Source organism: Etheostoma cragini, chromosome 20 (assembly GCF_013103735.1).
Source record: "Etheostoma cragini isolate CJK2018 chromosome 20, CSU_Ecrag_1.0, whole genome shotgun sequence".
Classification (NCBI taxonomy): domain Eukaryota; kingdom Metazoa; phylum Chordata; class Actinopteri; order Perciformes; family Percidae; genus Etheostoma; species Etheostoma cragini.
In genome coordinates this window covers 19,133,853-19,158,925 of record NC_048426.1, presented here as the reverse complement: position 1 = coordinate 19,158,925, position 25,073 = coordinate 19,133,853, and the positions used below count along the sequence as shown (strand labels likewise).

At 39.7% G+C, this 25,073-nt stretch overlaps 2 protein-coding genes and 1 long non-coding RNA gene across 4 annotated transcripts in view; 2 read left to right on the top strand and 1 right to left on the bottom strand.

The window, feature by feature from the left end:
- The window catches only part of LOC117935643, a 10,202-nt gene extending 2,066 nt beyond the window's left edge, over positions 1-8,136 (top strand). The window contains exons 2-3 of the long non-coding RNA XR_004654799.1: positions 4,287-4,294; positions 8,126-8,136. This is a non-coding gene — a long non-coding RNA (uncharacterized LOC117935643). The remainder of the gene's footprint in view (positions 1-4,286; positions 4,295-8,125) is intronic.
- A 6,776-nt stretch (positions 8,137-14,912) lies between these two features.
- On the bottom strand, positions 14,913-21,845 carry LOC117935627 (semaphorin-4E-like). Of its 2 annotated transcripts, none has more exons than XM_034857944.1 (15): positions 21,178-21,454; positions 20,868-20,967; positions 20,338-20,483; positions 20,038-20,100; positions 19,824-19,919; positions 18,370-18,469; positions 18,134-18,244; positions 17,873-18,021; positions 17,586-17,761; positions 17,324-17,474; positions 16,433-16,655; positions 16,220-16,338; positions 15,920-16,086; positions 15,771-15,820; positions 14,913-15,580 (listed from the first exon to the last, which is right to left on the bottom strand). In XM_034857944.1, exons 2-15 carry the CDS (start codon positions 20,962-20,964, stop codon positions 14,955-14,957), a joined length of 2,274 nt encoding a protein of 757 aa, XP_034713835.1. In that variant the 5' UTR covers positions 20,965-20,967; positions 21,178-21,454; the 3' UTR covers positions 14,913-14,954. The 2 variants fall into 2 exon arrangements, with proteins under 2 accessions (XP_034713835.1, XP_034713836.1); XM_034857945.1 differs by lacking the exon at positions 21,178-21,454 and adding an exon at positions 21,725-21,845 and having other exon boundaries at positions 14,955-15,580.
- Positions 21,846-21,905: 60 nt separating this feature from the next.
- sptlc2a (serine palmitoyltransferase, long chain base subunit 2a) overlaps positions 21,906-25,073 on the top strand; it is a 20,426-nt gene continuing 17,258 nt past the window's right edge. The window contains exons 1-2 of the mRNA XM_034857949.1: positions 21,906-22,276; positions 24,729-24,920. Coding sequence (XP_034713840.1) covers positions 22,124-22,276; positions 24,729-24,920 — 345 coding nt within the window. The 5' untranslated portion in view covers positions 21,906-22,123. The remainder of the gene's footprint in view (positions 22,277-24,728; positions 24,921-25,073) is intronic.

Here is a 25,073-nt window from a genome sequence, read left to right as displayed (position 1 = left end):
GGGTCCCCTGCTGGAGCTGCTGCCCCCGCGACCCGATACCGGATAAGCGGTCGAAGATGGATGGATGGATGGATTTTCGTTATAAAAATAAGGAACATTTCAAACACTCTACTACACGCTGTATTACTCTGTACGAAAACTGAACACTTACCCAAAAGGCAACAGGTCACGACGAGAATAAAACTGGAAAGCAACTTTTATGCTATGAAATTGAAAATACAAAATGAATAAAATTAATTTTACAAAAATTGTGCATCAGGAGGAATGTTTTAAGTAGTTCCACCATGGCTAGGCTATGTGTCAATTTACATGCCTATTGCTTCTAAAGACTGCTTGGTAATTGGAATATCTGGGAGATGCTGTTGAATGTTGAATGTTTTTATTTGCACACACCATACGTGACTGATTCACACACAAATCTGCTTGCTGACCACAGTATATGTTTCTAAGGGGATACAGCAAAAAATTCCGGGCAAAACTCGTAATTGTGAACTTTGGTTCCACCACTCAGGACAAAGCCCCGTACCTGAGGGGACGGAGCTTTCCCCATTGCAGCCCCCTCCCTCTGGAAGTGAGACATCTCACTTCCATACTATCTTTGCTGGGAGTCGCACACACGCAGTAGCTAGGCAAGATCACATCAGCTAGATAACTCTATCTTCAACTTCGGTCAGTACAAGGCAGGATTAGCTGGGAGATGATTAGAATGTGAAAGATAGCCACGCCCCCTGATTTGAACGAGAAATATATAGAGAGGGAAATACGTAAATGTGGCACTGGGAAATAAAAGTCCACGGAATTAAATAAATGTGGATTTATGAAGTAAAGGTCTCTTGAAATGAATAAACGTGGACTTATGAAATAAAAGTACCATGAATAATTCAAAGTAAAACCATTTAATATAGTTATTTAACTAATTAATTCATTTGTGTGTGAATATGTACATTTTTTTTAAATATATTTATTGCCTGATTTATTTTATTTATACATTTATTTAATATTGAATGAAAAAGCATTCCATATAGATTAGTTTTCCTCTTGCAACAGCCTTTCAGTTACTGGTTTTATTGTTTTTAATTGCTTTTAATAAGCTTTTTTTATGTGTTGGTCTTTAAGTACTATGTAAAGCGCTATGTAAATAATATGTATTATTATCATGTATCTACATACCGTGTATTCTGCGTGCGGCTGCATGCACCAAACTATGACCATTGTACCCTGACGGTTCGGCACACGTACACAAAACGTTACAGCCCTAGACTTTATGCAAGGCTGAAGGATGTCACAACATTTCCAGCAATGCCCATTCATTTTAACTTTTACCTTTTAAACTAATTGTAAAAAATGTTGTATATGCATGCACACATTTGTCAAACATTTGTCAGCCAGGAAACCATATCATTCCGCAAAACAAAAGGTAATACTGTCTTAGTGACTGATAAGTAGCTGGGTTACATGCTGTCTAAAGTAGCGGGACTTGTTCACTCACTAACTTTGTGAACAGCTCGCTTTCGGGAATGCTTCATTTCTGTTTGCTTGATGAAACCAGACAGCAGCACTAATGTGTGCTGCGACATTTACACCAGTTACATTAAAGCAGAACTCTTTAGGAGGTTCTTAAATGTTTGCGAGAGCGAGGGAAAAATCCAATACAACTACCTATTTCAGCGTGTGTGCGCCTCATCTGAAGCACGTCTCAAAAATGTTAATTTACTGAACGACTCAAGCAAAATCAGTATTGACGCTGACAGCTTCTGGAACACCACATGCCTAACTGAACAAGGCCTTTACTTTCTCCCAGGGACAAAGTATTTCTTGAAAGTACCAAATATGGTCAGCATGGGCCGCAGGTTTGACTCTGACCTGTGGCCCTTTGTTGCATGTCATACCCCTTCTCTCTCTCTCTCCTTTGTCTAAACTGTCCCGTAAAGGCCTAAAAATGCCCCAAAAATAATCTTCTAAAATATGATCAGCAGGTGTCTTTCACATATTTTTTTTCTGTGGATTTGCAGCAAAGGGCTGCAGGTTGGAGTTGAACCTGCAGCCACTGCAACAAGGACTGAGCCTTTATCCATGGAGCGCATGCTCCACGAGGTGTGCTATGTAGAGGTAGTGGTTAGATTATTTTTAAGATTATTTTTTGGGGGCTTTTCCCTTTATTTTTTGAAATGTGGGAGAGAGATGGGGGATGACACACAGTAAAGGGCGGCGGATTGGACTCGAACCTGGGCCGCTGCAAAGGACTCAGCCTACATGTGGCGCACGCTTTTTCTGCCTGAGCTAGAGGTCGCCCCACAAGGTCGGAGTTTTGATAAAGGTTTTTTTTTTTTTTTAACTACTTTGACTAGATTATTTTCAATCATCGGGCTCAAGGCTGGACCTGTGGGAAACAGGTTTGGTTGTGTAAAAATAATTGAATTTTATTTCTTCTTTATCTTGTTTTCATATTATTTGTTATATTAATCTTCTGAATCTACTATTATTATATACTTATATAAAGAAATGTACTATTATTTTATTCAATAGTACATGTACAGGCGTGACTATACACAAAAATGACTTCATTTATTAAACCAATATGCTGTTATTCCTAATATATACAACATGCAACATCACTAATGTCATGAGTCACCATTAAAGTGAAACATAAGTAATGAGACTGAATGATTCCTTTAGCGGATCATGCTGAGCCATTATTTATTGTACACATTTCTGATGTTACTGAAATACAATTTGCCCTGACCTGTTTAGTCCTGTTTTAAATTGATTTATTAAAATTGTAGCAATGGAATTGCAATCCAGCTATTGTGGCCATCCCACTAAACAAATTCAAGTTACATTCTCGTTTGATAAAAAAAAAACTAGTAAAAATCTCAGTAAAGAAAATTGTCTCTTGCTTTGTTGTAACCTGTATTTGTTTCTACATTGCTGGAGAGACAAGCCACCAGACCACCGTGCCCATTATCATCATAAAAAAAAGACTACAGTTTTATGGCCCCACTAACCATATGTTATTGTTGGATGATTTAAATCTCCCATCATCCACTTTTCCCCCAGCTCTCTATCTCCTCCTCTCTCTATCATTCAGCCTCATGAATACTCAGTAGCACACCAAATATTCATAGCGCGCGCACACACACACACACAAGGATATACACATACAATTTTGAATACGGACTCTTTCAAAGATATTGCACACATGCTGACCCTCTCTCTGTCTTATGCACTTGAACGCGCTTACGTACACAGCTGCAACCATTCACATGCTGCGAGAGAAATAAGCAGCTCAAACCAAGCAGCCATGAAAGTTTAATGCAGCTGGTGTCCAATGGATTCACAGACACACACACCGATATTTGAGTGTGCGCAGACACAGACACACAACATCTCTCTTCTACTTCACTCACAGCCATTAAAGTTTAATCAACAGAATGTCAAGTGGATTCATTGTATTGAGCTGTTTGTAGCACCTGTATTTTTACACTCCTTAAATATTTCAAACATGTTCATGCCCCCGGATACAGCCGACATCATCATCACCATTATCATCATAAGCCTCCAGTTATGAGTAGCCAGCAGGACTGTTGGACAGATTCAAATTCATCAAAAAAAAAAAAAAGTAACATGGCTCTTTATCTTGGCATTTACCTCAGGCACAAACCTCTGCTAACTGCTACAGTCTGGGTGTTATTCAGGAAATAGACATACTCTATGTTGCAAAAAAAAATCTAGCTGGATTATATAAATATTTCAAGCAATTTCAAGGAGAACACCTGTAGTTACAGCAGTTCACAATTCCCAAAGCTGTTTTGTAAAATTACCATTTACTGGTAAACTTTGGTCTCATATCTGGACTTTGTTATTGATTGGTTTGTCATTCTGTCTGCGGAGACGAGTGGTCTCCAGCTTTGCATAGAGAAGCGTGCAGACAGCCGCAGCAGAAGAGTCAAGATTACTCAAAACATTGGGTAATGAAAACTGTCTGCATGGCTATATATCTCAGTGATGTGTATTCTATGTTATATTATTTGGGTAAACTGACCCTTTTAAAAAAACATGACCTCAGTTTGCAGAGGCAAACCATGTCTCCTGGAAATGCTAGGAGATATCATCCTTTAACAGGCCAGGTTCAACTGCTAATATGCCAGCACATGCAGTAGTTGTTAAAGAGCCCTTGATAAATACAGAGTCCCTAACATTTCTTGGGGTGTGGTTTGTTGCTATTGTGGACCTTTAGACCTCCTGTTGGAGGGACACGTATCACTTAAAAGAGGCAGGTTATAGAGAGCTGCTAGTTTAAGAGGAAGAACATAACTGCAATTGCAGGATCAAAGTCGTGGAGGATATCTGTGTCAAAAAGAGAGAAAAAGGGACAGAGGGAGGACAATGTAATAAAGGCAAAATGGGGGGAAGGACGAGGCAAAGAAAGGAAAAGTTGAATTAAGTGAAGAGAAAGTCTTGCATTAAATCTATGGCTGTAATTAGTTTAATTAGTATACTATATGGCCGAAAATATGTGGACAATCCAAAATTCATCCATACATGATTGTTGAACATGTTATTCCAAAACCAGCTGTATCACCATAGGCTGATTACAAGAGCCTCCACTCGTTAGGGAAATGCTTTCCACCAGGTTTTGAACTTGACTGCGAGGATTTGCTCCCATTCAGACACAAGAGCAGGGGCGTGCTTTTATTCATAAGAGACTACTTTATGAAAAAGAAAAACATGAATGGCAAAATGTGTGATTTGAACTCACAACCGACAACACAATATTTCAACTAAGGTTGTATTTTATAGAGTTGCTTTACCTCTGTCAAGCAGGTTATGGGTTATTTCATGGATAGATGAATGCATTACACTGTATTAAACGGTTTGCTTGGTTATCACGTATGTCATGGAAAGTGTTTTATGGATTATCTGCATGTTAAAGAGTTTTTAAGGGGGCAACAAAAGGAATAGATTAAAATTGATGAAGGTAAAGTTTCTTCTTCTTCTTCTTCTCTTGGTTTTTATCAGCCCCAGAGATGGTCCAGTGGGGAAGGATGACGACTGATGTCAGGAGGCAGCTGGTTCAAACCCCGCCTCAAATTTACCACACAGGAGTGTTTGTGTAGAATGTATTTTCTTTGGTTTCATTGGTGTAAGTCAATTATCACCAACGATTGCAACTTATGAATTTCTAACCGTTTCAACTTTCATGTAAGTGGTTTCATTTGTGCAAGTCAATTTCCAACAATTACTTTGTGAGTTTTTAATGATATCAACTTGCAAATCTCCAAATTCAACTCGCAAATTTTCATGAAAAAGATAATTATTGGTTCTCAACGGTTTTCATTTGTATTAGTCTGTCGGCTGTTCTGCTAAGATTATTAAAGTATTCAAGTGTTTTAAAGTGACTAAGTACACGTTGTGTCATGTGACCTTCAACACAGAAAGAGAGATAATTGATATTAGAGAGGCTGGTCTTCCACAAGAAGGGGATGAAATTTAGTATTCAGATTTTTGATACGTCAAAAATTGAGCCAACAGTGCATTAAAACATTTTACTGCATACACGAGTGTTATCAAATGCTGAAATTTCTTTTAAACTGAATCTTTGATGTCCATGGAAAAGAAATCACAACATTTAAAGATCATTGTAGATTTAGTGTGCAAAATGTAAGTTTTATCTCAAAAATTCAATTAATTGAATTCAATTATGAGGCACTGACAACTGCCCTGCATATTTTGAATGAGTCTGCATTGACACACCTGGTTCAGATTAAGCTTTAGTCCAGTTCAAGTTTAGGAAAGTCATGTTAAATTACAGGCATCTATATGTTGTCTAGACACAGAACAAATTCTAAGAATTTACTAGTGTTTTATACATTTTTGACAGCATTTTAAGACCTGCATTTGCATTGCAATACCATTGACCAAGATTGAATTAATAAAATAAATCACAGACTTTACTAGACAAAATACACACATTCTCAGAATTCTTCTTATGATCAATACATTTCTGACCGTCTTAGCTGTTGAAGCTAAAAGCATCATTACCTGGACAATAGCCCACTGAGATTAGCACTTACCTTCAGACCCAAAGGTTGTGAGATCAAGGCTTAAGGACCACCATGTGACCATTTCACACCTACTTAGCTTTTGACACCTTCCCTGCAGATTTAGATGTTTTAGCATCAACACATGTGTCTGAAATGATCAGCTCATTAGTTTGTGTTCTAGCAACATGCCACTGTGTACTCTGGTTGATACTGGTTTTCAGGGTGAGAGGTTCAGAGTTTCAATTCCCTACACAGCACTCATCAACCCTCACTTAAACAGTAGACCTGAACCTTGGGCATAATCAACGTGATGAGCAGGAATGTTTGGCACTTCTGCAGACAGTACGCTCATGTATTTGCCATTGTTCCATTATGAATGTTTCCTGATTAAATTTAACCCCAGTCAGGGTCATGCGGACAGCTAGCTTCTAAAGCGTATTTAAAGTGGATGTGTGCTTGCCATAATGAGGTCCACCTGATGGTGTTACGTCTGGATAACTTCCAGTTTCTGTTCTGGGTGTACACATGTAAATCAATTTCACCACACAGTCCACATGGAGCAGTTAACTGCAAATCATCTCCTTTGTGTTTATTTTTAGAAGTTCTGTTTTTAACTGCATGTATACATGTACTGTGTGTCAGCTGCTGGCTCTGAGCCCTTATGTGTATACATTAATCTCCTCTCCACCTCTTCACATATATATATATATATATATATATATATATATATATATATATATAAAAATTGAATACAGCTGGAAACATTGATAAGCCCATCGGGCCTTATTCTGTCTTGTTTCAAGATACTGACACTCAGTTGTAGAAAAATACCTAAAACAAAGAAAATTGAATCATGAATTGTAAATAATGTTGAGGTTTAAAGCAAAGCACAGGAGAAAGACACAGGGCAGAGGAGTCACTTAAAAGTTAGTAATATCTCAACCAGTCTTTACACTAAATCTGTAAGGACAACAAACAGAACAACCGCTTGGAGCATGAACGGTACTAAGGAGTAAGTATTCACAAGATTCAAAAATCTCATTAGGGAATTACTCTCCAACCAGGAGTACAGGGAGTGAAACTGTATCACATCATTACCAAGTATTTGGTGATTAAACAGGCTCAATACCTCCCGCTACCACCAAATAATTCCAGCTGGTGCAAAGTGGGCTCAGTACGTGTGGTGCTGACAGCGGCAGCAGGATCCGGACATGGCTGAGTGCTGACAGGACTGTTAGTCATCTCAAAAGGATAGGTTTACATTTTTTCAATCTAACCATTTTTTTTACCATAATGTACACTGAAAGCATTATTGGTAAATGCAATTGTTCCTCTTCCTGACAGTACTTTAAGCATATACTGTAGACTCTTTACTGTCCAATTCTGCCATTTAATGTACCCAGAAATTAATTTAATGTGCCCATAAATACAACAGTCATTATGACAGATGAACTGATCAATTGTATCCTCGCCTTAAGATCTGTTTAGTAGAAGAAACCTGGAAAAAAAGACACTAAAAATACACAGACAGAAAACCGGAAATTGTGTGCAGTGTAGAACATGACAGTAGAGACTTTTCAACCTTACTGGAAAACAATTTGGGCACACTGTTGTGTTGAGTCATTTCAGAATGTCCATTGTCATCCCATTAAAAAGAAAAACTATTACTGTTTATTTGCTGGCTTTAATGAGACACAGACACACAGTTGCAATGGGGTAGAGATAGACAGATAGACCAACATGACTTAGCGTAAACATACATGCCGGCTTTCTTTTGAGCTTTGCATTTTGAGCGATCAGCGTGTATGTCTATGTTGTATACATGTGAAATTCCATGAGCTCAGTCTGTGTAGACAGTGTTTGATAGTCTGCTGGTTTCATGTCCCACCTTCCACTCTGTCTGCTCATCTCTCTCCCTTTTTTGTCCCCATTACTGTCACTGCCTCTTTCTTCCCCTGTCTCACATTTCCTGTCCCCCACTTAGCAAAGTGAAGAGCGACAACTCCACTACCCTGACATTCCCTCAGGGACCCTGTTGAAAAATAAGAATTGATGTTGGACTGATGCTGGCCAAGTGTAAGATAGTATCCTCGCAAAATTCAAATAGTTTTGCACAGGTTACCAATCGAAGCGATGATATAAAAATCCCATAGCTTTTTTAAGAGCACACATATAAACATTAAAAAAAAATGTAAGTGGTAAAAGAATGTTTTTTACTTGATTTGGCCTGAACAATAGATTTTGCTTGTTATCAAGTTTCTGACCTTGTCTGTCTTTGAAACATTTTGTAAAATGCCATAATAGTACAGAAAGACAATGGCAAGTTGGTGCCCTGATATTAATACTTAAATGTGTCATAAAAAGGCTGTCACTTGACATGCCTGTATTAAATTAATTTGGTATCCTGAGGGGTCTTTGGAAACACCAGAGGCCGTAACGCAGGGCCATTTACGTCACAACTGAATAAAATCATTGTACTTTGAACCACATCCTGACATGCCCATAAAACCACCTGCCTTGGATATGTTTCATTATCATTAGTTTAACATCCCAGGGCCCCCAGAAGAAAATAAAAAGCTGCCCTTGGGACTTACCTGACTGTTGTTATTGACCATAACATTGATAAATACAGGGGTCATGCAGAGGCTGTCCCAGAACCTGGATAAACCCAACGTAATATCCAAAGGGGTCATTCTGAGGGGGCTGGGGGCTTTACCGTTCAGGGACATGCCTGCATGTATTTAGGGGAAATGCCAGTAGGGAGGGTCATTCTAGGGGTTTCACTGTGCAGAGGCTCCCCTGAGCTCCCTATGGGATCTCATTAGGTCATAATTCATGTGGCATCCCTTATATAGGCCTTACTGTAGAGTAGGAACATAGAATGAGAGGGATAGGATTTCTCTCCTTTTGTCTCTGAAAGAGCTGAAGGTCTGACCTCATTGGTGCAATAGGTGCAGAGATCAGCTTTTTAAAATTGATAACGGTATCGCTGTAATCCATCATTGATAGAGGATGGACACTATGGGCCTGCCCTTGTTAGCAAGTTATGGGATTCAGATGGACAGGCGTGAAAGGAGAAGGAGAAAGAAAAGGAGAAACCAGAGATAAAGATGAAGGAAGGAGTCAAATGACCACAAACAGTGAGAAACAGTACTGTGTCAATTTGACGTTGCAGAGGCTCATTTTCTTGGAGACTCAGTTTGATTTTAAATAATAACATTAATATATGAATGAAACATCTCTATTGCTGGCTTACTTACTAGAACTTACACACATACACATAATGAAATCACTCATCAATTGTCATGTTGTACCACACCTTAGGGGAAGCACCATGCTAATCTGCTTAGGGTTAAAATATCAGTTAATACCAAATCAGCCATATTTGCAAGATTTACCCGTATTCACTAAAGAACTAACTGTTCAAAAACTGCATTTTAAATTTGGCTGGATATGAATAATGAGTAAACACTCCTTTCATAACTGCACCGGGCTGACACAGTTTATTCCATCATGAATACTTTAAGAGACACGACAAACCACCTTAGCAAGTGCTAGTCTTCGCAGAAACTGAGAGTGTAAACCTTTTAAATGCAACAACAAATTGGTTGAAACTTAAACAGCCATTTGATTCAGGATTGGATCGGTGCATCCTTACTTTCATCAGGACAGTCTGCTCCATGTGCTCACCTCATGTTAACTTGCTTGGTTTAATAACAGATGCCATGGTTGGGTTATGAGAAGTAGAATTAATATGAATTGCATTAAAATGCACTTAATGCAAACAATGTTTGTTTTGCCAGAGCATTTACCATTTTTTTAAAACTCTTTTGATTTTTGAAAAGTTGCTGCACTACTCAATTGTCACTAATGTAATAAAGTAAACAAATTCAATAGCAAGATAAGACAGTAATTTTGTTTTTCTCCTGCAGTGTCCCCATCTCTTTCCTCTTCAGCTTCAAAACTTAACAGGTTCAAACTTTCGCTTAGAGAACTTCCCTGTTGCTGTTGTTCCTCTCCTGCCCACTGGTTGCCTCCACTGAGTTTTCCCTGCCGTGTACATCACCAGATTTGGAAATCTGACTACCAAGCTGCTCCTCATCATCAATTTGTCTGTGTTTAATACCCAAGCAATGTAACCAAATAAAAAGATGTATGTCACAATGGGTTGACTACAAATGTAAAAACTAATGATGGCTGTATTTTATTTTGGTGCTTCAGTTTCAAATCAAAACAATTCCAGTAATTCCCCCAAGAGCAAGCATTTAGTGTGACAGTGGCGAGGAAAAACTTTTTTTTAGTAAGAAACCTCGGACAGACCAAGGCTCTTGGTAGGCGGTGTCTGATGGCGCTGGTTGGGGGTGTGATGCAGAGGGCAATAATAGTCATATTATATATTATTATATATATAATATATATATCCACCTGGGCTTGTCCTTCTATGTCAAGTTAAAATGTCTTTTTCTGTAAAAAATAAATGAATAAATAAAACAAAAGGCCTATAGTCCTCGGACAGCTTAGAAAAAAACCTTAATTTGCAACTTGAAGAAATTACTCTTTTTGACAGTTGATGATCCTACGAGTAATAATGAGCAGTGCCATTTCATTTAGTCAATGCGTATGCAGATCTGTCATTACAATTACAGAACATAGTTGTCAACAATTTAACCCATTACGTTTTAAAGTTTCTCATTTCTTTATTGTGTAAAAAAATAGGAGGTTACATGTGAAGTAAAAAATGGGCTGTGTTCAGCCACAAAGCGTCAGAGATTGCTATTTGAAAATATTTCAGTAATGTAATAACCTTCAGAGCACCTTGGGAGCCAAGCAGTCAGACTGTCAAATAAAAGTGATTATGCCGAAAAGGAAAATTATCCAAAAAAGGAATGCAAGTATGTGCAATCATCCTGACCGGAAAAAAAACAAAACAGTTGTCCAATCGCATTGACGATATTCTTAGTTGAGAACAACTTAAATAAGCATGATAAGTCTTTGTTAAATAATTATATACATTCACAAGTCTGCTGATAGATGATATAACTCTTTTTGAAAAATATCTCAAGGCCTATCCAGACCACATTTCTTTTCCTCAGGTTTAGCTGTTCATTATTAGTTAAACATGACTGCCATCATGTGGCAGCAAATGATGTCAGTCTTAAAAATACTATCAATACATCTAGAATGCATGCTACCAAGAATTGTAAAATTAACACGAATTCCTGGACAAATTGTGATCTACCAGTAGTAGACTTTGACTCCATAAATAAAACCCAAACTTGCGGGTTAGTTACCAGTTAATTATGTACAAACTGTTTACCACATGAAGGTGTATCTTTCCCCCACACTTTAATCTGCTCTCACTAATGATTTAGGGTTATACATAATTAATATGTATTATCAATACTACACTGGTTGTCAATGAAAAGCCTTTAATCTTTAGTTGAATTTATATTAATAAAGCACAGAAATTATCTAATTTAATATTGGCAGAAGCTGCTGCCGGCTGGTTCACTACTAATATTCAGGTGTAGGTATGTCTGCCAAAGCCTATATTGATTGAATCCTGCATGCCGGCCTCTGGGCCAACACACCAGCATAACAGACTCTGGATCAGACTGGGTAGTACGTAAACATGCCTGAGGTAATATCTGAGTGTGTGCACTTCCAGTATGTATGTGTGTGTGGACTGTCAAACCACTGCACACATTTTTTTGTTGTTCATTTTTCTAGTTGTCAATATTATTATATCATAATAATTTGTTCTTCAGATTGCAAAGTGTTTCTATCTCTTTTTTCCTGATTCAACTGTTCTCACACGCCCTCTTCCCTCGTCTCTAACTTTAACGTATCCGTTGACTTTCCACAAAATGCTCCCAAAGGAAAGCACAGCTATTCCAGTCACACCCCTGCCTTAGACACAGGGAGAGAGAGAGAAACAAAAACACAAAAAAAGAGAAAAAAGAAAAAGGGACAGATAGAGCGATGAGACAGAGAAAAAAGAAAGACAAGGGGAAAGAGTAGAGGAGTAAAGATAGAGAGACAAAAAAGGGAGGACCAGAAGACAGTAAGAGAGCAGATTCACTGCCCTGAGAACTAATTATAACATTACCACAGCGCTCAGTTCAAGGCTGCTTTCAAACACTTATGTTGCACTTTCCCTGCAACTGCCGACAAAACACACACAGCTCGCCCACACACATCCCATGCTGCCATCTAGTGTGGAACTTGGATTGATGTATGCAATTATCCAGCTGTATATTTCTGTGTTGAGGAATGTAATATAATGCTTGTATCAGGTCAAATAATACTGTGATGTGAGCAGAATACCAAGACCTCCCTGTAGCTCTAGTAGTTAAACGTGGCTGCCGGTTAAGTCCAAATAGAGCTTCAATATGTTATCTTTATTTTCTGAGCTCAACAGATGGCGCTCTCTGTTCTACAAAGGGTTGAGCACACTGAATGGCCATTCCTTCAGCATTGTTCTTTACCAAGAACGCCATCTAGTTGTGTCAACAAGTATAAAAAATGGTTCATGAAGCTTCACTCTGACATTTCTAGTGACTTCACTAACTAGGCTGGACATTTACTCTAGATTCCAGCCTTGAACGCCTTTAGGGCTGCAACCCTTTAGGGCTTCATTGTTGATTATGTCCTTGATTAATTGATTAGCTGTTTGATCTATACAATGCCAGAAAGTGGTCAAATAAATGTCGATCAGTGATGCCATGCTCCAGACGACGTCCTCAAATGTTTCATTTTGTCCCAAACTCAAAGCAGTTTACAGTCACAGAAACCAAAAAAATAAAAAACACGTGCTAAATTCCAGTGTTAAAAACACAAGAATTTAAGGATTTTGACGTTACTTTCTTAAAAGATTACATAAACTGATGAATTGATTTTCAAAATAGTTAATCAAGTTAATAGTTTACAACTAATCGGTCAATTGTGTAATATTTGCAGCTCTACGAGTTGAGTGCCATGATCCACAGTGCATGGGATGGGATGCTACAGCAGACTGCATAGTGAATTTGTAGATTTAAACAAATTCACATTCTTTATTTTAAAGTTTATATTTTTTGGACATTTTTAGACATGTGCCTTTACAGGACAGATGAAAACATGAAAGGGGAAAAAGAGGAAATGACATTAGCAAAGGGCCGCATTAAGATTTCACTTTAGGAGTTTTTTAACATTAATATGCGTTTCCCCCAACCTGCCTATGGCCCCCCAGTGGTCAGAAATGGCGATAGGGTGTCCTGCTCTGCCTTTAAAAAAATGAAAGCTCAGATGGGCCGATTTGGAATCTTGCTCACCTCATCTTGAAGTCTATACAAAAGCATCTAAAAAGAACCAAGTCATGGGACCTTTTAACATTTTTTACATGGTTTTGAAGGTGAAGACTTGATGATGTGGTCTCTTTTGTCATTGTGGAAACATGTGGGTTACATATTTTTAAATGATTGATATTCCTCACCTGTCCTCCCAGAAATCCTCAGTGATCCTCCCATGCTCTGCACACCTGTTGCTGATTGCCCCATTGGCCCCTCCTCCCTCTTGTTTGCCTCCCCAGCTGTTTCCTATTGTCCCCAATTATGTTCATGACCAAGGCTGAACATAACTGACAACTTGTTGCCTGTATTCAAGCCTTTTGGTTCAAGCCAATTCAAACCACAGGTGCCAGGTTGAGTAACTCTGAAATTAAGAGCCAATTTAAACAGTGGAAGTGGTACAAAGGTCAGACAGACCATAGAACCTCATCTCATCTGATTAACTTTTTTTTAAAGTTCAAGATCAAAAAGTATTTATTTCACTTGACATTTCAAATTACATCAAATATAACCAACATAGTTGTATAATAAATGAGTTTGGAGCAAAACTGGAGGTGTACACATGTACAGGGTCACTCATTGAAAAATGGCATTCACATCTTGTCTGGTTCTGAAGTGGGTTGGTCAGATGTCGACCCTTGTTTTAAAGGTTGCCTGCTTAATTAGTTTTGTAAATATTAGTTAAATAGGTGACAATATGCTAAAGCTCTTCCTTTTTCTGTACAGTTAATTAAGGGGGACTATCAATGACATTATAAACTAATACACTAAAGTAAGTAATGGTTTGCAGACCATATATTTAAAACAACATAACAATGTAAAAAGAACAAGTAAGACATGTATAGTTTTTTCTCTGAAGAATTAAAGTCTGCTGGAAAGGCCAAAGTAAAATCCAGATTAATGGAACAACATTTTTTGGCATACCTCTGCCTTTCAACATACTAAACAATAAATGAAACAAATATGGGCGTCCGTGTAAATCACTGTACAGGGTTAGGGTCAATCTTCTGAGCATTCACCATTGAACAGCTTTCTTTTGGCCTAAAATGTATTTTAATCTGTAGTAGTGCACAGTGTCATTTGGTTTAAGTGGCTATGACAACAACATACACTTGTTTTTATGGGTGGTAATTTTTCTATTTTTTTTTATTTTAGGGACAGTTTATTCCAGCAAAACAGTTTCTCCCACCTGTTATTAAGTCAACCGGGAAAACAACTCAGATCAGACTTAGACATTAGATCACCATTGGATGCACCTTATAGATCGTCACAGCATTGGGAGGTCACAGTCTAACCATAGGTAAATATTTTTCTCTATGTTTGTGTTTTTCTTTGGTATTGTTCTATTTACATTATTATTCATTTTAAAGTCCCTGTACATCAATATAATTGACTTGATGTTACCATGTACCCTGTTGTTAGATGTGGACCCTAAACAGGAAAGTGCACTACTACTACTATACATTTTGTTCCATTTTCCATTTTGTTCCTGCGGTCTAAATAATCACTCACCTTAGATATTATTGTTCTTTTTTTTGGGTGTGTTTATTGAAACATACATGCTAACTGTAAAAGGAGGAAATCATCCTGTGGTCTCAATAAATGTGCACCTGTTGTCATTTTCTGCCTCCAACTCCTCCTCAGCCACTTTTGCCACAGGGCATCCTGGGAGAACGAGTGTAGTCTCCCCACTCTGCTCCCTTGCCTGGTCACAGTGAACCAACCCTTCCTCCATGTGTTGATCCAAAGTCTGGTCATAGTGACAATAGGGCCTTACAATGATCATTTCCTTGTTGTTGTTTGCGTTGCCACAACCAATGTGATTTAGTTTTTTTGCTTTTAAGTGTCCGATCACAAGGGCGCTGCCCATGAGCAACATCAGCAAGCAGGATAAGCCAGCCAAGATGATAACAGCCACCCTCAATGTCCTGAAAAGAGTGTTAGTGTCCTGAACTTCAACAAAGTACTGGACCACAGTCTTCCGATGCACTTTCCCCTTTACTGTTTCCACGGTCTCACAGGTGTAAATGCCAGAATCAGAATTGGAGGGCCTGATGATGAGACCCTGGCTAAGTACAGTGTGTCTGGGACCGGTAAGGATGAGGCTTTCAGAGAAGTGCCAGCTGATTGGGAGGTTTGTCTCAGGCGAACATGGGAGGAACTGCACTGACCCAGGAATGAGGTAAATAATGACAGGTTTGTGTTTCACTGAGGAAGAAATCAAGCACCCACACATTCACACTTGTTTAAGTTCTAAGTTTCAGTATACAATGTAACAGAGATTCTTTTTAAACGTCTGAAGATGGACAAAAGGTCATAAGAGAAAAATGTTGTCAGCTTAAAACCCGATTTTCAGACACATGTGGAGTGCATGAGCATGTGAGAATGTTGAACTTACTCTTGGAGATGGGGCACATCTGGATGTCTCCATCTGTCAAACTCTGAATCCTGCAAGAAGAGAAATACTTCTTTCAGTAGGACGCTCACAACACAAACTTACTCCTGAGAAAAACATGCTTTTGAAAGATCATAAGAGATTGGACTAACATAGACCCAAGTAATGCGCCAACAACAGACGCACACTGGGCTCTAAACTTGTCCCAGCAGCAGTATGGGTCTCTGGCAAGAAGGCAGTCATCGCATGATGTGTAGCGGCTGCAGTCCCTTACATTAACTTGAACAGCAATGTTATTGGCGCCACTGTACAGCTGGCCCTACAGAAACAAAGAATTTAGAGCTGTCTCCCTACAAGGGATTACTTAAACTCCCTAAAGATCAAGTAAGAAAAAAAACTTATTTCACCATATTAGATTTGACTTTGAAACACACTTGTGACTTGAGCCTTACTGTTCTGAAGGAGAACTGGAGAAAGTTGACAGGCTGAGAAGTTTGAAACAGCTGTAGCTCCTCAATGACACGGCCGTCCTCACCGTCAAACCTCACTGCCTTCTGCAGCCAACCGGAGTCTGAGGGAGAAAAATGAATGTCATGTAATGAATGTCAATACATCTTGTGATTAGTGTAATTGGTGTAAATTCTCATCTGCACATGGATGCAAACCTGTGCCAATAAGCATAACTTGATGCTGTCGTCCATCCAGTGATGTGACCTGGTCCACGACAATTTTGGAAAATCGTATCCCTGTGCGCACCAGCAGAGGCTTGCCAGCAATCGGTGTGACTACCCCCTCCATCAGAGGGTGGCTCTTCACAAATTGCAGAGATTTGTCTGTGAAGTCCAGAGAGCTCATCATACCTTTGGCCCGCAGTTCATCGTTAATGCACTATGAAAACAAGACGTGGGGATTGTTGATTGAGGAAGTCGGAAAGGTACTATGGGGCCAGGGCATGGTGGGATTTGTAGGTGAGAAGGAGAATTTTACATTTGATTTTGTACGTAATTGGGAGCCAGTGAAGGTGGATGAGGGTTGGGGGATGTGCTGCCAGGTCTTGGTGTGGGCCTTGCTTGTCTACGGTTTTTCTGGGCACCCCAGACAGGACTCCACTGATGTTTTTGCCATGTTTAAACCTTGCCATTCACACTGCTCTGGCGTTTCAGTGCCTTTAAACCAGAGCCATTTTAAATTATTTCTGACCGTTTTTGTTTGGAATCGTCGGGGTTGTGTTGCAGTCTCAACGGCTGCAAACGGAGACATTTGGCAACACCAAAACTGACGCCAACGTTTTGCCGCCTCTTGAGACTAAGCTACTAACGTTACCAAGGCAACTACAAGCAACGTGCATAGGTGTATCATAGACTATACAGTCTATGAGGTTTACATACTGCCGCCTATTCACCCCGGCAAGCTTGGCCCAGTATATGAGAAGAGCATGATAGATTTGGGCATGTTGAAGTGTGAACAGAGATCTTCTACTGGAGATCGCTTTTTGGTTCAAAACTTGTGAAAAGATGCATGAAAACCATTACGTAGCAATGTATGTGTAGCCTTACTGAACCAGGGTGAGGGAATGGCTCCTCTCCACTGTATGTGTCCCACCTCCCAGTATCCATCTCAGTCAAAAACCTCCCGCTGAACACCTGGTTGATGTCTGACAGCTTGTATGCACAGACAGCAGACTGGCTGCAAGCACCGGAGGACTCCCTGTGACAGATACAGAAGAGATTTCCTGCTATGCTCTATTCCTTCTGCATGTGCAACTTGTTTACATCTTCTAAAGCAATGAGGTACACAAAGTGGATTCATGCAACTTACGAGTTGGCGGTGAATGTGGCGTAGAAGATGCTATCCCTCCAGTTATTTGGGTCTTGAAGAAGGAAAGCGTCCTGGACCAGGGATGACAAGCCAGCACTGCCAAATGGACAGTCTAAACGGGCCTTTAAGAAAGAAGTCCACTTTCTCTGCAGGGTCCTTTCGCCCCCCAAATCACTCTAAAACAACACACATTGATCAGCATCAGCTTACTTAATACTAATGGCTACAGTATGTCAAGCTTGTGCAGGTGTTTTAAGCCTCTGTATCAGATGAGTTTAGAGACACACCTTACACACACGGGCAATCCTTGACACCTGGATGTTGTCATGACGTTCCTCTACAGCGGTTTCAGTGAAGAACAAAAACACATTGTCATCTTCGCCGTCCTCACTGTTTTTGCTCGCTTCAGCAAGGCTTATGGAAATCATGGTAGGCTCTGAAACCAAACCATTATGAATGTATTTTCAGAATTGATCAATCTGGCTCATGAAACAGAGAAACTTATGTTGGCTAACTCTGGTACCGTACATGTACCCAAAACAGCTTACCATTGAACCAGGAGCGTATCATTTCAGTCTTGAGAGGGTTCAGTCCATGTCTCTGAAACACCAGTTCTGTGCTCAGAAAGTTGGAGTAAGCAGCCGAGTACAAAGTGTTTTCTGTCAAGTGGAAAGAAAACAGTGGTTTCCCTCAACTTTTTACTACCAGATGTTTATCTGCGGAGAGTAGCCATGACAAAACATAAATAAAGTGCTAAGAAATCTGTTAACAGTTCTGTTCTCACCACTCATTAGGGAAGCAAAGCGTTGGTCAGGGTCATAAGGAACTTTCCCCCTACCCACATGCTTACTTCCCTCCAGAGAGATGCTTCCATTGGTGAAAGTCTGTTGAAGGAGATGTTAATGTATGTGTGGCTCAATTAATCCACCAGTCACATTTTTTTAATGAAACATTTTGGGGCGACTCTCGCGTCTGTATGTTAAATTTGATGCTAGAGCCAGCGAAAGGTTAGCTTAGTTCAGCACAAAGACTGGAAACAGCTTTTACACTTTGGTTTTTGTACTGATTAAACAATCAATAAATAGCATGCTAATTAGTGAGGTTTAGAGTTGTTGGTAGGCGGGTTTAGCTACTACTGGACAGAGCCTGGCTAGCTGTTTTTCATTGCTCGCGCTCTTTGTGCTAAACGAAGCTAATCACCAGTTGGCTTTAGCTGCGGCATATGTGCCGTTTAGTGTCCCAAATTCCACCATGGCCACACCAAGTAGCACGAAGCAGCTCGATTAGTTGGTGTTAGGCATTTGACCTCAAATGGTTAAGGTTAGGACAGGGTTAGGGTTACGTTAGGGGGAATTTGGGACACTAAATTGCACGTATACCTTTAGCTGCATATTTAATGCGGGGGTAGCAGTAGCTCAGTCCGCAGGAAGTTGGGTTGGGAACCGGAGGGTCACTGGTTCAAGTCCCCGTATGGACCTTCACCACCTGGGCACTGCCAGGTGCTCTTGAGCAAGGCCCTGTACCCCCCAAACCGCTCAGGGTGCTGGTTCAGCTGGCAGCCCATTTTCAAAAAACCCCATAGTGTTGTTGTACCGCACATTGCTGCAGATCCTCTTTTCACCCTGTGTGTTTGGATTTCTGTTTTAGCTACAGAGTAAGACACCTCACTTCTATGCTATCTTTGTTGGGAGACTTCTTCTAAATGAGGACGCACTTGTGGAATACCTGCAGAACAGGGATATATAAATAGTTCTTCTGTAGATTATGGTGAACTAGTGTGTGTTGTAGCAGTGTTTTGCGCTAGCATGCTACGGTTAGCCACCTCGTCTCGGCTAGTTACGTAGAAAGCGTGCAGATTCTGAACAGCTCAACCGGATACTGAAGGCGGGACACATTCAGAAACCCGAATCCCACTCAAAACAGCATGGATGGGGGTTTTTTAAACTCAAGAATCTTCATATTTGTTCAGTAGTTGTAGTTATTTTGATTCATTAAAGTGATTTTAAATTGTAGGCATACTTTTACTTTTAATAGTTAAAGTACATTTACCTGATTGTACTTACATGCTTTCAATTTTCAATTTTTCCTACTTTTTGCAGTGTGGTATTAGTAGCCTACTTTTACTAAAGTAAAAAATACAAAGACTTCCTCAATCACTGCATATACAGCACACAACACACCAGCTCACACACAAGTACAGAATTTGTCATCTATAGAAAATTCTTTATAGTGACTTACCATATAGTCACATTCAGGGTTGAAAGCGTTTGTCCCACACACTAGCATTTTACCATCCTCCATTGTGTGTAGAGTCCGGATGAAGTTATCACATTCCTGTTGGAAGAGCAAATGTTATTTAAATGAATGGAACTTTGTATTCTAAGCTGTGTTTGGTGGTAGACCGTGCACTTACAGCTGATGAAACTCACTTATAATTCCCTTCTTACTATACCTTAGTGTCCTTGCCCTTGGTCTGACAGAGGGCATTGTCTGCTGAACTGACCGTCCAATTAGCCTGGAAGAAATAAGAATTAGGGATGACCATTTCTATTACGTTATTAGAAATAGTTATGAAAAACAATAGTTTGATAGTTTCTGACAGTATATATTACACAATATATTTGTTTAATATTTCAAAAGGCTGTCTTCCGGAACATCTTACGTTGTATGTGTTTTGAATATGTGAACACTCAAGACCTAATTCCTGCACATTAATTATACAGTAAGTTGTGATATTGAATGAAAGGCTTACCTCACTGGTCTTTTGGGTGATGTCACCCAAGCTGAGGGTGAGCACTTTTCCTCTGGCTCCGACAACAAGCTGGCCGATGTCGTCACGTATCATCAAAGAGCTCAACCTACTAAAGCCGGACTCTTTAAACTGTTTCAAGTTCAGGTCTAAACCAGAAAACAACAACAAGGATGGAGGTTACATTTTTAAGTCTGTGTTTGTGAATACAATTCAGTTTATTTAAGACTGCATAGCCTAGGGTATCAGTTTTTATTGTTTGAGTATTCTTTGCATCTGCTGCAGCATGCTGTACTTTGTATTAGCCTATACCTAATTGTGTTGTCACATAGGTAATGCTTTTTCCTTGTGGATTATTGGCTAAACAGTCTGTTATGTGCCCAATCTACAGTTATATGTACAGCATGGTGTGTGTGTCTGTATGCTAATATTATGTAAAGCCTACTGGTTATGTAACATTAGCTACAGTCTCATTGCTCCCTTCAGAGTGTCATCTGTAGTCTAACTGTAGGCCCACATCTGCATTGCCTTACCTTGAAAGGAAACACTCCTGCGGGGTCTGATGCTTACTGCAAAGCCTTCACTCATGATGAGGAGGAAATAAAAGAGCACCACGGGAGGTCTCATCATGTCCTAAGTCAGGAAAACACAGTTTTGACCAAATTTCTTTTCATTTGTGTTGGCAAAAATGAAGAAAGATATTACCACCATGCAAGTTGTCCACTCAGGACAACAACAAAGATGTTGGACTCAGTGACAATCTGTCTTATTTTCTCTGCCTTGTACAGTATCTTACCTATTGGTGATTTCGTTTTTCTGAGAAGAAAACACTGAAAACATCACCTTATTTGTGGTAGCCTGCAACAGTCAATGCATGTCACGTAGGCGTCTTGTTTAACTCCACCCGTGATGCGGATTCACAGCTGTACCCAGAGGTCAGTGAGAGTCTGTGATGTGGGGAGGGTCCTTTAAGAACATATGTCTCGAGAAGTTTATGATGTAATAGCCCGTACTGCGTTCTGTTATTTATCCGTGTCAGAGAGTTCCGACTTACGTTGCCTAGCAACCTCAGCCTAGTTCGACCTTTTTTCATCAACGGCTAATTATTGACCGTCAATGTGCAGTTCACATTGGCAACTATGTAGCTATAAGCTAAAGACATGCCTTTATACAACGTCACACAATTGTATTATTTACTTTTTGTTTTACCATTTTGAAAAATAGAATGAGTTTTTTACCCACAATGGCCCAAATAAGCCGTTGTAATGTGACATCTTAGAATTTTAACATTAATTTAATATTTCTGAAATAGTATGATGAGACTGTTCTCAAATATTGACAATTTCAACGTATTTTTACAGTTTTGTGATGCCCTTTTGTATTCAATTACCGTTATCTTGTAGAGCTTTTCTTGTTAACTGTTCTTTCCGAGACGCTTCTTCCCTTTTCAAAGTCCCACATAGCCATTAAATTAAAATTACAAACCGACTTGAATGTTCGCGGACAAGCCGCGCCCTCCTGTGTAAAATCAGCCATTGCCCCGCCCCCTCCGGTATGCTCTGATATTTATGGGCGTTGATTTCCTGTCTGGGTTTGTTTTCAGGTCCCACTGAGTGTGTGTTGTGTGTAGTGTGTGTGCTTGTGCTACGTGTGTGTTGAGTGTGTTAGAATTTTTGTAGTGTGGTTGTAAACGTTCACAGCTCGGAAACTGTCACCGCCTTGCGCCACAGGCAGGCACCGTTTTCCTACATGCAAGTAAACATAGCGGCTCCACAATCGTTGGCCAGCAATGACCGAAAGCTCCGCGACCAAGCCAGTCAACGGAGATGTGGGTCCGCGTGTGAAGAACGGACTGAAGCCGGAAAGAAACGGCTTGGAAAAGAGCCTCCACCGCTGCCATGAGCGGCAGCCGAAGCACCACTGCCACCCCGAGGAGGAGGAGGTGAGGCCCGCTAATGGACGGGGGAGGAGAGGCTTTCGATGTGTCGATCCGGAATCAACCGGACGATGCTGTCTTTCAGTAACTCGTGCGTTATTAGGATGTCATATAACGTAGAGCAAACACGATAACAGCTTGTATGTATCGATCAAGTTAACGGTTTGCTTTCATCGAGCTCTGATTCTCTCGAGCACGTCAAACGCCAAATTCCATGTAAAAATTGTAGTTTAAGGAGTTTTCGCTTCTTTTAAATGTTCTATACTCTCCAAAAACATTAATCAAAAACACTCTCTTAATTGGTACGAGGCGCTATTTAATTCGGCCAAATCCTATTTGCATTAAGCAATATCCAAATATTTAAAAATCTCACATTTATGAATGGATACATACTGCGTGTTCCACCGCCCTAGCTCAGTTGTGTTATAAGAGGGAGGTTGTTTTATGGGCGGGTGTAACTCAAAAAGTTGGCATTGCACTGAATTCCAAAACTGTTTGTGCATGTATGTATGCTGAATTCATGAAAACTAATATCTGTATCCCCACTTTATGAATTTGATTACATAACATGGGGATCAAACAGTCTCCTAACAATTTTCAATATACCAATCATGCAGGAGGATGCACACATCAGAGCTAGTCAAACAACTTGGAGCGGTTCATATTTGTCTGCCTCGATGACAGTAATACATTAGATTCCATTTATATCTCATCATTTGTATGTGTGTTCATCTTAGAGGGAGTACAGTGTGTTAGTAGTATAGCCTATACTAATTATAGTGTATATATTTTTCTTTCAATCTCAAATTAAACTATAAAATTATCTTCATGTTTAGGCTTATTTCAGGGTGTTTATTGTCTGCAATGTTCTGAGCTGCAAATTTGTGGCCTGTACAACTTTGGCAAAAATGCATCTCTTTTTATATTGGTAACTCCCTTTTATACTTAAAGTGAAACTGGTGTGTTAGTGATTAGGGGGACACTGAACCAGTGTACCTGTTCAGTTAAAGCTGTCCATTGAGACTGCATGCATGCTTGTAAGGACATTTCCACCCTTGGGTGTACTCTCTGTAACTGTCCCAATTAATGTCCCCTCAGACAATGTGTTTAAGATGCTGTTGCAAAAAAACATTGAGACTCACGGATATGTTGTGCTATTTTTATTTAAATTGATGTGAGTCTGAATCATGCACGGCTCATCAAAATGAAGAGTAATTGGTAGGAACATTTTGTTTTATAATGGTTTCCTGATATGTGCGTGTGTGCGTGCGTGTGTGTGAGAGAGAGAGAGAGAGACAGAGAGAGAGATATGTTTCAATAAATTGGGCTTGTAGGCTGAGTAACTGAGTGCCTGGTGACTGAACCTCAGCTGATTACGTTCATGCCAATGTCAGCATTACTACTCTGTAAGGTATTTGAGAGAGAGAGAGAGAGTGAGAGAGAGTGAGAGAGGCATGACTAGTCACATGTAGTGCCTGATAGCCACAGGCACAGAGATGTGCGCATTGTGGGAAGGCAAATTGCATATTGTCAGTGAGTGGTACGTTTCTGTCCATGAAGACAGAGGAAATAGCTGCAGAAAATAGACGTGACGTTGACTTTTCTATGAAAGAGCATATATCATTAATGCATGGTAGGTCGCTCAGCCCCACGTGGAAAGATTTACACAACCAGCTTTTCCTTTATTTGGCAGTCAAATCTTCCCTTCCTGGCATTTATCTCAAAGTTTTCTTTCCTGTATAGTTGGTGTACAGCTGCACCCAAGCTATTATGTATTTATTTTTTATCTCCCCCCTACTTCTAATAGGACTGCACATAATTCAGCTTTAAGTGAGGTACAGAAACCTCAGCCAACTATAACAAAAGGATAAACTGTATTTCCTTCCTCCATATTTTGACAAAAGAAGAGGGAGTCACAGGAGGTTAGACTATATATTTATATAAAGAGCATCATGAACGTGAAACTTTATTCCAGCTAAGGCACAAGTTACTGTGTTTGCAGTGGAAGATTAGTTATAAACAAGTGGAGACAGTGTTGTGCATTCGTCCTGCTATGTTTAAAAATGGCTCTGTATTTTTGCTTTTTTTTAATTAGGTCGACATTAAACTTTGCACTATTTGGAGAACCTGACAGCAAATAAATTATAGTGTTTACACACTAGAGTATATATTGTATAAGGTAATGCTGATCATTTAATAACTCTTTAAATGTTCATTTATTTGCTTATAAGTTCAAAACTCTAAAATCTGCATATTCTTGCCAGAATATATGGGTTTTTAACATTTCATTTCCACAGTGCACATGTGTCAACATAAAAAAGTATAATTGTTATAATCACCCAAATATAAAGAAAAAGTAATTATAGACCGAATTACGCGTGATGAAAGCTGGCCATGTCCGTGTGCCAAAGGGATCGTCGTGTTATTGATTTTAGTTTCTTGTTTCCATGTTTCCCAGGTCCATGCATCATCACATGGGGACCTGTACAGCCGGCCCTTCGTCGAGTCTTTCGAGGAGACGCCCATGTTGGTGGCAGTGTTCACCTACATGAGCTACGGCATCCTGACCATCTTCGGCTACCTCCGTGACTTTCTCCGTCACTGGAAGATCGAAAAGCGTCAAATCGCCAGAGAGAAGGAGGAACAGAAGGTGAGAGAAGCCACAGAAACAATGTGGTTTTCTTTTTCTTCTTTGCACCCTGTAATCTTGGAAACACTTTCCTTATAAAGATGGCAGTTGAGCGACATGCTTTGTTCTGATTTATGTTTTGTTCTGATTTAGAACAGGACACATTGTGCAAGC

Bases quoted from the DNA above. Each gene is read 5' to 3' on its own strand.
- LOC117935627 (XM_034857945.1), bottom strand. From the start codon at position 20,964: ATGATGAGACCTCCCGTGGTGCTCTTTTATTTCCTCCTCATCATGAGT. The intron at 20,484-20,867 runs GTAAGGCAATGC...TTTCTGGTTTAG, and splicing joins CAGGAGTGTTTCCTTTCAAG to ACCTGAACTTGAAACAGTTT. The intron at 15,821-15,919 runs GTTAGTCCAATC...CTCTTCTTGCAG, and splicing joins GGCGCATTACTTGGGTCTAT to GATTCAGAGTTTGACAGATG.